The 18,317-nt window shown below is 45.7% G+C and overlaps 1 protein-coding gene across 1 annotated transcript in view; it reads left to right on the top strand.

The window, feature by feature from the left end:
* The first annotated feature begins 604 nt into the window (after positions 1-604).
* The window catches only part of LOC137545765 (beta-1,4-galactosyltransferase 1-like), a 61,300-nt gene continuing 43,587 nt past the window's right edge, over positions 605-18,317 (top strand). The window contains exons 1-3 of the mRNA XM_068267361.1: positions 605-683; positions 910-1,008; positions 4,894-5,120. Of these exons, the coding sequence (XP_068123462.1) occupies positions 954-1,008; positions 4,894-5,120 (282 nt within the window). The 5' untranslated portion in view covers positions 605-683; positions 910-953. The remainder of the gene's footprint in view (positions 684-909; positions 1,009-4,893; positions 5,121-18,317) is intronic.

Genomic DNA, 18,317 nt, shown 5'->3' with positions numbered 1-18,317 from the left:
ATTAACCTCCCTGGAGTTCTGATTCCCGCGGCCGCAGGTCCGCGGAAGTTTTTTTTTGCATTTTTTTTCCTATCATGTAGCTAGCCTAGCGCCAGCTACATGATGCCCCCCTCCCTGCGGCGTCCCTCCCACCCCTCCGATTGCCGCCGGCGCCTATGCCCATCAGGAAATCCCGTTCTGTACGGGATTTCCTTTAGGGCTTCCCCGGCGCCATGGGGACGATCGTGATGACGTCATCGACGTCGTGAGGTCACATGGCGTCCCGATCCACCCCTCAGCGCTGCCTGCCACTGATTGGCCAGGCTGCGCAGGGGTCCCGGGGGGGGGGGCTGTTATGCGTCGGGTAGCGGCGGATTGGCGGCGAGCGGCGGCGATCACGTAGAACACGCAGCTAGCAAAGTGCTAGCTGCGTGTTTAAAGAAAATATATTCAAATCGGCCCACCAGGGCCTGAGCGGTGCACCCCGGCGTGACTGGACGAGCTCAGCTCGTCCAGAACGCCAGGGAGGTTAATACAAAGATGCTGGCCAGCCTCCCTGCTCACTGCACACTATTTTGGCAGTTGGACGGAGTAACTGCCATTCACTAAGTGCTTTTAAAAATAAAGAAAACCCTGAGAACCCCCCTATGAGTAGATGGGCTAGTCCAAAATCTGTTGGTAATGTCAGATTTCTACTACTTACTGTAAGTGGCGGCAACTTAGGAGAAAAGTCATTTATGGCTCATTTTACTCTGGGAGAAATGTACTTCTTATTTGAATGTGTTTTAAATTATTATAGGTGACAATATTGGCTGTTTAATTGCTGTTGCTGTAGCGCCGACCAGCTTTTTCTTCTTTCACTCTGAGAATAAAAGATATGACGAAGAAGTAATAATAAAAATAATAAAACAAAGTATATCTTTTTTGCAGGAATAATAGGAGCAGATTTCTGGTCAAAGCCATTGATAGAAAACATGAATATCACACCTGAAGAGCAAAAACCGTGTCCTGAACTTCCTCCTAATTTAGGTAATTTCAGTATGACTTATAATACATTGTTGCATGGAGACTGGGCCAAGTCAGCTGCTCTCCTGGGTGGGGCTAGGGATTGGGGGAGTGGGGGGGGGGATAAGAGAGTGGAAAAAGTTGCAGCATTATAATGAATTTGTATTTAACCACTTCACCCCAAAGGGGTTTTTACCCTAATGGACAAGATTGATTTTCACCTTTCAGTGCTCATCCCTTTCATTTGCCAATAGCTTAATCACTACTAATCACAATGATCTATATCTTGTTTTTTTCACAACCAATTGGGCTTTTTGGGGTTGATATTTGTTTTCAGTAATTACTTTATTTTCTATGCATTTTAAAGGGAAAACAAGGAAAAAATTCTCCAATTTCACCCCCTATAGTTTTAATATAAACACTGCTACTGTATACAAAGTGTTAGTTGCATGTTTTGTTACAATATTAACTAGAAAAAATAATTGAACTCAGTCCAGTGGCTCTGAATGCTAGGCAAACCCCAGGTCACTGTTAGGACCATACATGAAAAAATGTGATCAGTATGTTGGAGGAGAGTGTTCTCTATGCACAGATGGGCACCCAGTATAACAAGTTAGAGCTCTTTACCGAAGAATAACATGCAGAGATTAAATCACCCACATCAGAAAATGTAGCTTACTTAGAACAGAGAGTAACAAAGAGAGAATACAGGAAATAGCACTCCTATCAAGATCATCATCGCATTTTACACACAGTGACATCTTGTGGTTGTTTTACTATACTGCAGTTTAGGTAGTAATCCTGTTGATACTTCTAACAAAGTGATTAATGGCCATGGGGACGATATGGCTGGTGGTGAATGTCGGGATAGACTCCTGTGTGATTTTAGGCTGCCTTGCACCATTGCTTAGTTACCTACTTGCTGGAGCAAGAAAAATACCATGCTCTGCTGGAGCTGCAGCACAGGAGGGGGCCAGTTAGTTCTCAGCCAGTTTCAACCTTCTTGCCTGCAAGCTTCACAGCAGTGGAGTAGGGCACTATGACAGAAGTAGGTACAGTGCCCTATTCAACATCTGTGGGGCCTGCAGGTGGCGCTGCACAGTGTCTTATTTGGGCATTACCACAGACTGTGATGTTGTTTACAACTATAGTGGGGCAAAGGGAATTCCATTAGAAACACTGTAATTCGGATGCTGGCAATAGCCGGATCTTACACTACAAAAGGAGTAAATTAGGTAATCACTAGGCAATCACTAGGGAAATATATTGCTGTCCCTCAGGTTCTCCCTGCGCCCATATGAAAGCTGCCGGTAACATACGTATGCCAGACTGGGTAGCTTAGAGTGCAGCGTCAGGCCCATGGTTATTGTCCGCATGCACAAGATTCTCTCTCTCTCTCTCTTTCTCTCTCTCTGAATAGCTCTGGCCTTAAACACTTTTACCTCTATCAAACATGAAAGGATACCAGAGCTGAATAAAGTAGGAGAAATGAAGGAGCAGACATGTATGTAGTTGTGATGTCATGCGCATACACAGTGCGCTCCCGGCCGTGGGCACATGCTGTAGGACGTGCCACCGGGCCAGCGCCTGCACACTAATGCCCGACCCTGGCAACCCGGAAGAGGCTGCCGGAGTGGTGGGCATCAGGACAGCTCCCTGTATATGCCTGCTCTCCCCCCTTTCTCCTACTGGTATTCTTTAAAGAGGAGCTGTTAGGTATAAGGTCTCAGAGAAAATAAACACATATATCAGTAGCTAAACATTGGCTGTACTTACATTACATATGCATTTCACTGTCCACGTTTGGATTTCACAGAATCTTTATATAGTATATGCAGAGAATGATGCTCCTGACAGCTCATGGCAGGTTCCATGTTTGTCTGTCTCCTATGAAGCCAAATGTGTCGTCATGTCCTGCCTGCTTCCTGATGATTCCACTCTCACAAACGCTGGTACTGAATAACACTAGTGTGCAGTGAATATTAATTAGCCATGTGGCTAGGAACAATAGCGGACTCCTGCAGTGTACTCTGCTGGGAGATTTATCAGTGCTGTGCCCTGGACTGAGTTACATGCTATTGTTACTTGACCCTGTAACTTCTCATTAGCAGCCGAGGGGAGAGCCCCATAATGCTTTGCAGTATGGTATGCGGCTTGCGTCCTCTTAAGAGCTTGGGAATAACAGCTTTGCTGTTAAGCACACATCAAATGTAAGAGAGATTTTATCTTCAGTATTGCCTTTTTGGCTTCCTTCTAAACTGTTTAACACAGGAGAATAGAGGTTTAAATTAGCTTTTGTAGCCTGACAGTTACTCTTTAAGAAGAGTGACTGCTGGATCACAGACTATAGGGTTGTTATTGGCTATTTGTGATATTGGAGCTTCCAGGTTTGCAGCCAGTCAGTAAACTAGTCCACTCCTCAGCCTACTACTCCTGCGGCAGGATGGGGAGATTGTAGGCGGTCTGTATTGCACAAAAAGAGTACAGATGCAAAGATGAGCAATTTCAGCTTCAGTCAGTTTTGGAAATTTCTTGATGGTTGCACACTGTTATGGAAAAGTAGGCTTTTATGACATTAAATTACAAAAAAAGCCTTAAAGGGAACCTGTACTGAGTAAAATTATTTAAAATAAAGACATGAGGTAACTTCAAATGAACATTACATAGTTACCTTGCCATCAGTTCCTCTCAGAAGCTCACCATTTTCTTCTGACAATAATCCCTTCCAGTTCTGACAACATTTTGGCAGAACTGAAATATATCAGTTGCTGTCAGTTATATATCAGTTGCTGTCAGTTATAGCTGAGTGGACAACTGATATGCCCGGTAATGTCCATGTTTCCCTATGGTTCAAGTGGACGATGTTATAGTTTAACTGTGTGCTGACCAGAAAGCTGTTATGGTATAATGGCCATTTTCAAAATGGAGGACAGAGAATTCCATTGATCACTGTGGACAAACAGGACGCAGGAGAGGAAAAGGAGATTGATGAGCAGACTACACGGGAGGTAAGTATGACTTGTGCATGCTTATTTTGACTTTTAATTTTCAGTTCAGGTTTTCCTTAAACAGCATTATGTGGCAGTTGCAGGGAGGGAGTGTCTTGGAAAGTGATAGATGGCATTTATAAGTGTCCCAAATTTCCTCTCCACTGCCATTTTAGCAAATTCATTCAGAGATCTGGGCCTCAATTCACTAAGCTTTATCAAACACTTTATCAAACATTTGATAATTTACCTCATGGGTAAAATCTAATTTTGAATTCACTAAGGTGTTATACTGTAGATGTATTGAATGTTTTATCGATAAAACGTTCAATAAATCTATAACACCTTAATGAATTCAAAATTAGATTTTACCCATGAGGTAAATTATCAAAAGTTTGATAAAGTGTTTGTTAAAGCTTAGTGAATTGAGGCCTTGGTGTTCTGCCAGACAGATGCTCAGGTGAGATAAAAAGGCTGATTTTGTAAGTCCAAACAGCCCTACTCTGGGAGCCACTTGTCTGTGGTAGACTGATCAAAAGCTATTTGGATTTTACATACTTACATAGTTATTTTGGTTGAAAAAAGACATACGTCCATCGAGTTCAACCAAAACTCTGGAAATAAACTGTACATTTATATTGCTGTGTTTGGGACAAGCTTTAGGTTTGCACCTAGTAGAGAAGACTTTCATCTTCAATTTATTTTTAGTTGCCCATCTTATGGCAAGTTTTTGTTTATGTTTTGGTTCATGTCTTCTTGTATATAGTGTATTTAATAGTAAATAGTTCATACAATGCAAATTAACATTGATGTTGGTATACAACACAAAAATAACCCACTACCTATCCCCATGAGTTATATTTGATATATGCTTGTAGCTTTAAAGCATGACTTTTGATGTAACGTGTTTCCTCACATCTAGGTCCTTACCGTGTTGAAACAAATGTGTCTTTTGTAATGTCAGTCAGACAAAATGAAGATATGGAATTTGGCGGTCGCAGCAAGCCTGACACCTGTACAGCGCTTCAGAAAATTGCTATAGTGATCCCTTTTCGAAACAGAGAGCCACACCTTGAGGTCTGGCTTTACAACATGCATCCTTTCCTAAAAAAGCAACGGGCAGACTATGGAATATATGTGGTGGAGCAGGTAAGGGACATTGTCTGTTCATATTTATAATAACCTTGCAAAGCTTGTTTTAAAAAAAACAACAACATACAAATGAAAGCATTAATTTCCTGTTATTGGAATTTACATGGCTGACTACTGGCAGTCCTTACTGAATTTTCACTGAGCCACAGTTGTCCCCCCCCCCCCCCCCGACAAAACGGGCATGCCCGCGCATCAGAATGTGGTCTTGGGGAAGGGTGGAGTCAAATGTACACCTGCTTTTTAGATGTGCCCCCTTCCACCCTATAGATAGCCTGATGTGCCCCCCTTAATCCCCTTAGCGTTAATCCCGAGTCAGGCTCGGGACAGAAATCTGCAGCTCAGAGCGGTAACCCCGAGCTAGATCCATGGTAAGTGAGTAATGTGCCGGGCTGCTGCAGATCTATCTAGCGGTATGATTTTTAGCGTTTAAAAGCTTGTGAAAAAATTGCACCGCTTTCAATAAAATCTGGAAATAATCATAACGCTAGGAAGGTTAACCACTTGCCGACCGCACGCTTATACCGTGCGTCGGCAAAGTGGCAGCTGCAGGACCAGCGACGCAGTACTGCGTCGCCAGCTGCAGGCTGATTAATCAGGAAGCAGCCGCTCGCGCGAGCGGCTGCTTCCTGTCAATTCACGGCGGGGGGCTCCGTGAATAGCCTGCGGGCCGCCGATGGCGGCTCGCAGGCTAAATGTAAACACAAGCGGAAATAATCCGCTTTGTTTACATTGTACGGTGCTGCTGCGCAGCAGCGCCGTAAGGCAGATCGGCGATCCCCGGCCAATCAGCGGCCGGGGATCGCCGCCATGTGACTGGGGACAGCCTGTCACTGGCTGCACAGGACGGATAGCGTCCTGTGCAGCCCCGATCACCGGGGATGAGCAGGTAGGAGAGGGAGGGGGGAATTTCGCCACGGAGGGGGGCTTTGAGGTGCCCCCCCCCCCCCCCGCAACAAGCCTGCCCACCAGAGCGATCAGACCCCCCCTGCACACCATCCCCATAGGGGGGAAAAAGGGGGGCGATCTTATCGCTCTGCATGAAACCTGATCTGTGCTGGGGGCTGCAGAGCCCACCCAGCACAGATCACAAAAAATAACGCTGGTCCTTAAGGGGGGGTAAAGGGTGGGTCCTCAAGTGGTTAAAATAGCCAAATGTGCCCGCTTTAGATAGCCAGGTGTGCCCCATTTAGATAACTATATGTGCTCCCCTTCTTCCCCCCGCCCCCCCCCCCCCCTTTAGATAGCCAGACATGCACATCTATAGATAGCCAGATGTGTTCCCCTTTAGATAGCCAGATGTGCCCCGCTTTTTCTGCTGCTAATGCTTCTGCACTCACCTGTAGAGGGAGGGAGAGAAGCAGGGGCACTTGGGGCAGCCAGCGAGCCGTCTCACATGCACATGAGAGTGTAGCGGCCATGCTGAGCGCCCCCCTCACAGTGCTGCGCCCGGGGACGTATGTCCCTTCTTGCCCTCCCATAGCTACGCACAGTTATCAGTAGCATTCAGCTGTTTATGAACTGGCAGCATCTACTCTATACGTTTGCTCTGAGCCAATGTCTGTTACACCCGCGCGAGCTTCTGCAGTGGCAAGCTGTGTATTTTCAGTATGACTGTGGCAGAACAACCCTGGAAGTCGTGACATTATGCAGTTTCATTATTACTCATGGCTATTCATTTATCTGCACAGAGTAGAATATATTTTTTTTGCATAGCGCCACCATAGTCTGTAGCACTTTTCAGACGACTAGAGCTTTCAAAGTCATATGTTTGCATACAAAAGTAAAGCAAAAAGCACCTATATAACACAGCCTGCTCCAAATACTGCACTCTGACTGGTCCAAGACTGTGAGTGTTTTATTGTTTGTTGTTATACATTTTCTCTTACGGTATCTCATTGGCAGCAATACTTTGATTTGCAAAGCTTGTTCATGAATTGCGATTGGCATAAAATGCCCCATATAATAATAATAATAATAATAATGGCAGTATTTGTATAGCGCCTTTCTCCTGTCGGACTCAAAGCGCTTGCGAGGCAGCCACTAGAGCGCACTCAGTAGGCAGTAGCAGTGTTAAGGAGACTTGCCCAAGAAACTCCTTACTGAAATAGGTGCTGGCTTACTGAACAGGCAGAGCCGAGATTTGAACCCAGGTCTCCTGTGTCAGAGGCAGAGCCCTTAACCATTATACTATCCAGCCACTGCATGTGAGCTGTGAGCCTATAATCTTAGACTATCTTCAGGCCGGTTTCACACTATAAGCCATGTGGCGCTTCACTTCCGCCGTACTCAGTGGCGTAACAATAGGGGCTGCAGCCGGGGCCCGGGGGCCGTTTTGGGGGACAGGAGGGGTCGCAGCATGAGGGTAGAGCATTGACCCCCTCATATAGCAGCAGTGGCGGCAGGAACACAGGCATACCTACACTCACCTGAAGGATTATTAGGAACACCTGTTCAATTTCGTATGTGTTCCACCGCCTGTTTATCAGGAAGTAGCGTGCGGCAATTAGAGATCGGACCCCCGCAGTGGAACACAGAGGCATGTCTGTGTTCCTGCCTGCCGCTGCTGCCACCTATTAATGCTGGAGGGGGAGCCCTGAGGGGGGAGCCTGAGTTGAGGGGGGGGGGAAGTGCCTCCTCCTCCCCACCGATGTGGGGTCCAATGCTCTCCCCTCATGCTGCAACTCCTCCTTCCCCCCCAAACGACCTTGAGCGGGCCCCGGGGGGGGGGGGGGGACATCCAAATTTTCACAGGGGGCCCAGTGATTTTAGTTATGCCCCTGGCTGCACTGCATCGCTCTGCCAGAAACAGGCGTTGGTGGAATAACGCGTTACTACGAGGTATTCCCCATCTGGCATTGAGACAAACAGGAAGTGACCCATGCTTGCCGTCACTTCCTGCTTCGGGGTATGCGGAAGCGCACAGAGAAGCATAGTTTTAAAAATTTGCTTTCCTACATGCGTGCCGTGACGGTCATTTTTTAAATATCCCCACGTCGCCATAGACTAACATTACTTCCGGGCTGCCGTATATAGATGCAGAAGCAGCGTGGTAACATAGTTCTGAACCTGCGACCGGGATACAGCAAAAAGGTTGCTTATGTTGCGTTGCGCCGTAACGTCGCAGTATGAAAGTCTCCATAGACTTTTATTGCTGGTGGTGAGGTGCGGTAAAAATACCGCACCGCCCCAGTGTGAAAGGGCCTTCAGTGTGGTGAGAGCTCCAGTCATACTTAGTAAAGTATGAATGTAACAAGAGGATTTATACTTTCACTCACTCTCTATCCTCTCTTCTCCATAGAACAGTACAGGCGGTCAAGCATTTTGTTTGTGCGATCAAGAAAGATCTTTCAGGGTGACATTTATGAAAAAGTGCATATGTATCCTTTGGTTTACAAGACCAGCAAGACAAGACAACTGGCATTATTTAAAAGGTAATAAACATGGCAGCCTCCATAGCCCTCTCACTAGACAAGACAAATAACAATATTGAGCTTTTCTCCTGGTGGACTTAAAGTGCTTGAACTGCAGCCACTAGGGTGCGCTCGACAATAGCAATGTTAAGGGGTCTTGTCCAAGGTCTCCTTACTGAATAGGTGCTGGCTTACTGAACAGTAAGAGCACAGATTGGAACCCTGGTCCCCAGGTTACCATAAGGCACTGTAAGCACGTTCCTACAGGAGCCTGATGATGGAAAGGCGGCTCAATCTCCTCCCTTAGTGCCTCCCTACTTCCCTATGCAGAATCCTGAGCAGTGCATAAATGAAAGGTGACACACCCAGCTTTCCGCATTCCACTGATGAGATCTCTCTTCAGTCAGAGGCCCCAGTAGCCAGAGCAGGGACAAGGTCCTCCAGCACCCAAGGCTGAAACACCAAAGTGCGCCCCTCCATCCCTCTCACCCCAGCCGTCACACACTGATTGCTATTAGACTAAGAGGGCCACAGGGCCCACAACCTCCCCAACACCTTAATATCTAGTTATCTGGCTTGCAGTCACTGCTATATATCCCCTTTTCTTATTTCTTTCTGCTTCATACACAATTAGGAATGACAGCTGAATGAATTGTGCGCCCCCTCCTACACTGCACCCTGAGGCTGGAGCCTCTCCAGCCTATGCCTCGGCCCTGCCCTGCCAGTAGCTACTTAATACTGATGGTATCTCTGGCTGCCTAATGCTAAGGGATATTTGCAGACACCTGTCATAGGCAAGGGTAGTAAGGGAGAGGTGACAGCTGGGACAGGCAGCACACTTGTGGTGCGGATCAGTGGTAGAGATGGCTTGAATCTCCGATTTACATGGCGCGAACCTCCGCAAAAAGTTTGGCTCGCGCAAACTTTTTGAACCGCAATAGACTTCAATGGGGAGGCGAACTTTGAAAACTAGAAACATTTATGCTGCCCACAAAAGTGATGGAAAAGATGTTTCAAGGGGTCTAACATCTGAGTTTATGCATGGCGGAGTGGGATACACACCAAAAGTCCTGGGGAAAAATCCGGATTTGACACACAGCAGCGTTTTAAGGGCAGAAATCACATTGCATGCTAAATTAAAGGCCTAAAGTGCTTTAAAACATCTTGCATGTGTATACATCAATCAGGGAGTGCAATTAGTGTACTGGTTCACACTGACAGACCAAACTCAACGTGTAACGCACCACAAACAGCTGTTTGTGTAGTGACGGTGGTGCTGGACTGGTGTGCACCATGACGAGAGTGCAGGTGATGGCAGCTTTCCAGCCCAAATGGTCGCCGGGCTGAGGTAGCTTTTTTTGGTTTTTCTTTCTCCTAGAGAATGACAGCAGCCTTCTTTGTGCTACAGTTTAACTCTTTCCTGGCTTTTTTGCCAGCAAAGTACTGTGTTAACCATCAGTGAAAGCAGGATGTTTTGAAACAGAATAACAACTGTGTTACATTTATTTATATTTACAAAACAATCAATGCTTCTCCTATGTATATATATATATATATATATATATATATATATATATATATATATATATATATATAGCTGTGTGCCCTAACATCTTGTATACAGGAACAAAGTCTGAATACGGCTCATTAGCCAAAGGCTCACTGTTGTTCTTTTGGTTAGCCAATAAAAAGTGTTGTTCTGTTACAAAACTTCCTGCTGGCTGATTTTAAGATCTGTCTTAAGTGCTAAATTGTCACTGTGTAATGTACACCTGAGCTTATGCTAGGTAAACACAATGCCATTTTCTGACAGATTTACTGTCAGATAGACTATTTCCAACATGTCCGACCTGCTTTCCAATCAATTTTCTGAATGCTTTTTCATAGAAGTGAACAGCAAATTGATCGAAAAATTGATCGGAAATCAGATCAGACATGATGAAAATAATCGACCTGACAGTAAAGAAAATTGCATCATGTGTACCTAGCATTACACTGCATCTATGCCAGTGTGTGTAGTGATCCTTCTACTTACCTGTTCTCTGTTTTGGATGGACTTCTCTGCATTGTGCTGTTGTCACATGTTTGTGGCTCTGACTGCAACTAGTCGCACAGAGGTCAAAGAAGCAGCGCTGTCCACTGGGGCTCCTTGTAATTTCGCAATCCTGTACGGATGTGCACAGGAGCCGAGGGAGTGTTATGGGTATGTGTACTTGACAAGTGCTGCTCACATATGAGCGTCATTTCTGAAGTATGCAAGCCCAGAACACTATCAGATGCTGTGTATGCAGACAGGAGCGCAAAATGACATGGAGTGAACAGAGCATGCACTGCTTCTTTGTTGAACAGGGGGGAAAAACAGCAAAACAGAGGGGGGCCCATTCAAACTAGTCAGAGTTGGACAGAATTGGGGGGAGGGCGGTACGGTTGGTGAAAGCCAGCCTAGGGCGTTGGAAAGTACAAATCCGCCCCTGGAGATGCTGTGTGTGGGGACTGACTCTTTGGGCAGGCCTGACCGTGCTTTGCAGACCACGTGGTCAAATGGACCGTTGACCCAACGCTGTGTGCCAGAGATGACACCACTTGCCTTTCAACATCACGGTACAGTTTGGGTATCACCTTTTTTGAGAAATAATTGCGGCCTGGTATCTTTCACTTCCTCAGGTGGTCCTCCCATTGCAGTTTGTGCTTTGTCATCATGTGCCTCCGTAAGTAAGTTGTCCCTACGCGGGTCTTGATTTTTCAATTTTTGGTGGCAAAGAGTACAGAGGGCATTGCTCTCATCTTAGGCAGACACACACAAAAATTTCCACACCACTGAGCCCTGGGGTGATGGTGGTGGCGGCCGACTGAGTGTTAAGTGGGGTGCCAGAATCAGAGCAGGAGGAGGAAGATGCGGAAGCTGAGGTGTTCTATTTTAAATAGTCAACTACCTCCTGACAATCTGTGGGGTTGATGGCAGGCGCCTTCTGAACACTTTACTTTGGTTCAGGGCCGCACAAAATCACGACAGCATGACCTCGAACAGACCTGCCGGGTGGCCTGCATCTGCCTCTGCCTGTTTTGCCCATATTGGGGGGGGATGAAGTGAAAGGTATGCACTGACTTGACTAATATAATTTGCAGTCACACAGGTGCAGTGAACAGGTATGCAGTGACTGGTATCAATACAATGTGCAGCTGTCACACACACAGCTGGTATATAATATAACACTGCTTGCGGTCACGTAGGTAGGTGCAGTGATTAGTATTACAAATGTGCAGCTGTCACACACACAGGTACCGTGAACAGGTGCAGTGGCTGACTGGTATATAACACTGTGTGCGCTAACGTAGATAGGTAGGTGCACTGAACAGGTGGGTATGCAGTGATTGGTATTACAAATGTGCAGCTGTCACACACACACACAGGTACCATGAACAGGTGCAGTGACTGGTGGTATATAACACTGCGTGCGCTCACATAGGTAGGTAGGTGCACCGAACAGGTGGGTATGCAGTGATTGGTATTACAAATGTGCAGCTGTCACACACACAGGTACCATGAACAGGTGCAGTGGCTGGCTGGTATATAACACTGCGTGCGCTCACGTAGGTAGGTGCACTGAATAGGTGGGTATGCAGTGATTGGTATTATAAATGTGCAGCTGTCACACACACAGGTAGTCACTGAATGTGCTGGGCCTGGCAGTGGCACAGTAGGAATTACCAAGGGGCCAAGGTCCAGCAGCTGCGACTGACTGAGAGGGCTGTATATGCAACACAAGTGTCTGTGGGACACACACACACACACACACACACACACACAAAAATTGATCACAAGAACAACTAACAAGAATTAGCTCTCAAAAAAACTGTTGAGGATGAGGAGTGTTTTTTTAGCAATAAGTATCAGCAAGAAGTAGCAACCTAACAAGCCTAACACAAGCCTAACTAAGCTTTCCCTATGTCAGCAGGTTCTCTCCCTTCTCTAATTACTGCAGCCACATGAGTAAGTGAAAAGGCTGACACTGCCTGCGTTTTATAGGGGGGGGGGGGGGGGGGGGTTCGGGAGGGAGTGTAGCCTGATTGAATACCCTGTGTCTGCTGACTGTGATGTAGAGGGTCAAAGTTGTCCCTAATGATGTAGTATAGGGGGGCGGGTCGAACTCCCATATAGTTCAAGGTTCACCGCAAACGCGAACCACCGAAGTTCGCGCGAATAAGTTTGCGGTCGAACCGTTCGGGCCATCTCTAATCAGTGGCGGTTTGTAGGTTCATGGAGGGGGAAGTCTAGGGTGCCAGGACATCTGTGCCTATAGGCTGCTGTGATGTAAATCCAGACCTGCTGGTCGCCTGTGTCAGAGGCAGACCCGTACACTATCCAGCCAGGCAGCCCCTACTATCTGCAAATTATACCACTACTAGGTTTATGAGGGCCAGTATGTTCTGTTCCCTGAAATCTGTTTATTTATGTTAAACACAGCAGCGCCAACGATAAATACGCAAAATAATGATAAACACAAAGGAGCAAACAAATATTAAGATGCACTAAAACAAATTAAAAGGGATGTAGTGATGGACTTACTTCCAGGTAGTTCAGACACAATAATGGGTCTAGTTTCAGGTACTGAACTGAAAAGGTACTGAAAGGTAACTTATAACGTAAACATAGCTGAAATTAAAATAGGTCGGTCAAATTGTACAATGGGAACTATCTTGTTTTCGTTAGTTTATTATACAGTGAGGAGAAATGAGATGATCCACAAACATCCGAGAGGCATAAAATCCGATACTTTATTGTAGATGGTCAGGCACAAAGAACAAAACAATCATCCACACGGTTCACACCAGAGCCGGATCTTCAACCAGGCAACCTAATCAATTGCTTATGGTCCCCCAGGAGGTCAAAAGGACCCCATAAAGATTTATTGCCTCTGTCCTTTAGTAACTCTTTCAGTCTTTAAAAACAAGATCTCTGCAGCAATTCTCTACTTCAGAGATAAGAGGTCATACAAACAGGCACACACAGAGTCACCCCCCCCCCTCCCCAGCTCAGAGCTGTCAGACATGGGCTGGGTGCTGGAATGTGATCTCTTCATACAGCAGCCACTTGCTAGTTTAGCTAGAGAAATTTAATGTGGCAAAAACATCTGTAGTTAACCTATTTTGGTTCCTGGACGTAGTTTCTACGTCCAGGAACCATGCGCGCTACCGCACGCTCCCGCGGCCGATCGCACGCGTGCACGCGCACTCCCGGCCACGGATTCGGTAGCCACGGAATCAATGTATCGGGCTATGGTGCCCGATCATTGATTCCTCTCCCCCGCTGAAAAAGCGACAGCTTCTCTCGGAAGCTGCGCCTTTTCTGGCAATTCACTCTCCGATGAGTCACTCTAAGCGTGTGTTACGCTTAGAGTGACATCATGTAAACAAACTCATGGCCGCCATCTTGTGGCCAAAAAGTAATACTACACCTGTAAAAAAAAAAAAAAAAATTAACACACATTTACAATATAAATCTATTGTTTACCTCCCACCCTCCCAAAACTACCCAAATAAAATGTTTACTATAAAAAAAACAAACCATTACAATAAAAAAAAACATGTAAATATTTACCTAAGGGTCTAAACTTTTTAAATATCAATGTAAAGACGAAATATTTCTATATTTTTTTTTATTTTAAACTTGTAAATAGTGATAGATGCAAAATGGAAAAAATGCACCTTTATTTCCAAATAAAATATTGTCGCCATACATTGTGATAGGGACATAATTTTAACGGTGTAATAACCGGGACATATGGGCAAAAACTATACGTGAGTTTTAATTATGAAGGCATGTATTATTTTAAAACTATAATGGCTAAAAACTGAGAAATAATGAATTTTTCCATTTTTTTCTTATTCTTCCTGTTAAAATGCATTTACAGTAAAGTGGCTCTTAGCAAAATGTACCCCCCAAAGAAACAAGATATAGATCAGTGCATTGTGATAAGTAGTGATGAAGTTATAGGCTAATGAATGGGAGGTGAACATTTCTCACGTGAAAACGACGGAACCTGAATGGGTTAAACTTTGTTTCATAGTAGCATCATCATTTTCTCAAAAGCCTATGACTTCTGTTTGTAACGTTTACATTTAGTTCCGGTCTTTGCTGAACTTTTAGCCTTTATTTTATATCCCACATAAGAGGCACAGAAAGATTTATTGTCTGTCTCTGCAGTGGCGTACCTAGGGCATTTGACACCCGGTGCTGGGTATTAAAAGACACCCCCCCCCCCCCCCGCCATAAAAAAGCAACTGTGGCACGCTAGGCGTTGGCACCCACCCCCCCCCCCCACCCCCCAAAGTTGGCCTCAGTATAGGTAGCTAATAAAAAATGGGTGCGGCCATGAACGGATGAGGGCGGAGCTAACTGTAATTTAAAGTGAACCCAGGATGAGAGTGCTATGGAGGCTGCCATATTTATTTCCTTTTAAACAATAGGCAGCCCTGCTGATCTATTTGGCTGCAGTAGTGAACTGAATTACACCAGAAACAAGCATGCAGCTAATCTTGTCAGTTCTGATAATATTGTCAGAAACCCCCGACCTGCTGCATGCTTGTTCAGGGTCTATGGTTGAAAGAATTAGAGGCAGAGGACCAACACGGCAGCCAGGAAACTGGTATTGCTTAAAAGGAGATAAATATGGCAGCCTCAATATTATTCTCACTTCGGGTTCCCTTTAAAAGTGCAACGCAAAAGACAGTGGGCCCAAGTTTTGGTGAGCCTTTCCCCAGAAAATTCACATAATTGTGCAGGTTTTCTCAAGAAAATACACGGAATGTGAGCAGATTTGCCTAGAAATTACGTTCAATGATGTCGTCAGATTTGCCCAGAAAATACATGCAATAATGTCGTCAGATTTGCCCAGAAAAATACATGCAATCATGTCGGCAGATTTGCCCATAAAATACATGGAATCATGTCGGCAGATTTGCCCAGAAAATACATGCAATCATGTCGGCAGATTTGCCCAGAAAATAAATGCAATCATGTGGAAGATTTGACCAGAAAATACATGCAATCATGTGGCAGACCTGGCCAGAAAACACTTCAATCATGTCAGCAGACTTGCCCAGAAAATACATGCAATCATGTCGGCAGATTTGCCCAGAAAACAAATGCAATCATGTCGGCAGATTTGACCAGAAAATACATGCAATCATGTGGAAGATTTTACCAGAAAATATATGCAATCATGTTGGCAGATTTGCCCAGAAAATACATGCAATCATGTCGGCAGATTTGCCCAGAAAATACATGCAATCATGTCGGCAGATTTGCCCAGAAAATACATGCAATCATGTCGGCAGATTTGACCAGAAAATACATGCAATCATGTGGAAGATTTGACCAGAAAATACATGCAATCATGTCGGCAGATTTGATCAGAAAATACATGCAATCATGTGGCAGGCTTGGCCAGAAAACACTTCAATCATGTAGCAGACCTGGCCAGAACAGTCGATACACCTGTTAATAGAAATACGAAAAAACATTTACTCACCTGAAGCAGCAGCAGACCTCCTGTCCCGGGCTCCGTCCGGCATGCAGCTCCCACAATCCTCTGCAGCCAGCCAGCAACTGATACTCCCACGCTGAGAGCAGGGCTGCGGGAAAATGGCGCCCGAAGCCCTGCACTGCAGACTCAAAGTCTCCAGAGCAGTGCTTCAGACGCCATTTTACTGTAGCCCTGCTCTGCTGCTGTCGGAACTGCGTGCTGCTGCTGTCAGTGAACTGACATGGCGTCTATTAGACGCCGAAAGTCAGTTCACGCTGCGGGGTGCTTGGACAATTTTAGGGGGTGCTTCAGCACCTAAAGCACCCCCCTGGCGCCGCCACTGCCCCAGTATAGCTAGTATAGTTGCCCCCAATATAGCTACTATAGTTGCCCTCAGTGTAGGTAATATAGTTTCCCCCGTGTAGCTAGTATAATTGCCCCCAGTGTAGCTAGTATAGTTGCCCCCAGTGTAGCTAGTATAGTTGCCCCAGTGTAGCTAGTATAGTTGCCCCAGTATAGTTGCCCCCAGTATAGCTAGTATAGTTGCCCCCAGTATAGCTAGTAGAGTTGCCCCAATATAGCTAGTAGAATTGCCCCCAGTATAGCTAGTAGAGTTGCCCCCAGTATAGCTAGTAGAGTTGCCCCCAGTATAGCTAGTAGAGTTGCCCCCAGTATAGCTAGTATAGTTGCCCCCAGTACAGCTAGTATAGTTGCCCCCAATATAGCTAGTATAGTTGTCCCCAGTATAGCTAGTATAGTTGTCCCCAGTATAGCTAGTATAGTTGCCCCAGTATAGCTAGTATAGTTGCCCCCAATATAGCTAGTATAGTTGCCCCAGTATAGCTAGTATAATTGCCCCAGTATAGCTAGTTTAGTTGCCCCCAGTATAGCTAGTATAGTGCCCCAGTATAGCTAGTATAGTTGCCCCCAATATAGCTAGTATAGTTGCCCCCAGTATAGCTAGTATAGTGCCCCAGTATAGGGAGTATAGTTGTCCCCAGTGTAGCTAGTATAGTTGTCCCCAGTGTAGCTAGTATAGTTGTCCCCAGGATAGCTAGTTTAGTTGCCCCCAGTATAGCTAGTATAGTTGTCCCCAGTGTAGCTAGTATAGTTTTCCCCAGTATAGCTAGTATAGTTGCCCCCAGTGTAGCTAGTATAGTTGCCCCCAGTGTAGCTAGTATAGTTGCCCCCAGTGTAGCTAGTATAGTTGCCCCAGTATAGCTAGTATAGTTGCCCCAGTATAGGTAATATAGTTGCCCCCAGAATAGGTAATATAGTTGCCCCCAGAATAGGTAATATAGTTGCCCCCAGAATAGGTAATATAGTTGCCCCCAGAATAGGTAATATAGTTGCCCCCAGAATAGGTAATATAGTTGCCCCCAGAATAGGTAATATAGTTGCCCCAGTGAAGCTAGTATAGTTCCCCCAGTGTAGACAATATAGTTGCCCCCAGTATAGTTGCCCCACCGCCTCTGCCGCGCACGTTACTTCCGCTCCGGCAGCCCTCCCAGCATGCAACAAGGGACTGGAAGCAGCCGGAATTTAAACGGAAGTCCCGCCGTCACATGACGTGCAGAGGCGAGGGCGTGTCTCTGTCCGAGACGAGTTAGGCAGCGCAGATGCAGCAAGCCTATTGCAGGAGGGAGGAGGTGTGCCTAGACGGAAAGAGGCTGCAATTGAGCGCGGACCTCTGTCCGTGCATGATAATAGACGGCAGGGTCGGACTGGGACCCTTGGGGCCCACCAGAGAAATTTCAGTCTAGGGCCTACCCAGCCCATGACTCGGAGGTGGAGCACACATACCCAACCTTAAGCATCAGAACACTGTAAAATGCTACATAAGCTGCCAGAGCTATAGAAATACATAAAAGGGTGGGACATTAGACTGCGCCTATTGTAGGGATTGGATTGTGAGGACAGTCAGTGACATGACTATGTACTCTGTAATGTGCTGCAGAAGATGTCAGTGCTATATAAATACATAATAATATGGTAGGACATTGGACTATGACTATGGTAGGATTAGACTGTATGCTCCCCTGAGTACAGTCAGTGACATGACTATGCACTCTATACAGTGCTGCAGAAGATGTCAGTGCTACATGAGTACATAATTAATACATTCAGAGAGAGAAGTTTGGCACAAGATAAGTGCTGGTGGACATAAATATATATTTATTTTATTGTATTTATAAAGCGCCAACATATTATGCAGCGCTGAGCGTATAGAGTGAGAGAAAGAGAAATGGTGAGCAAAA

The sequence above is a fragment of the Hyperolius riggenbachi genome, chromosome 1 (assembly GCF_040937935.1).
Source record: "Hyperolius riggenbachi isolate aHypRig1 chromosome 1, aHypRig1.pri, whole genome shotgun sequence".
Lineage (NCBI taxonomy): Eukaryota > Metazoa > Chordata > Amphibia > Anura > Hyperoliidae > Hyperolius > Hyperolius riggenbachi.
The sequence above is the reverse complement of the archived record's forward strand: the minus strand, read 5'-3'. Positions and strand labels throughout refer to the sequence as shown.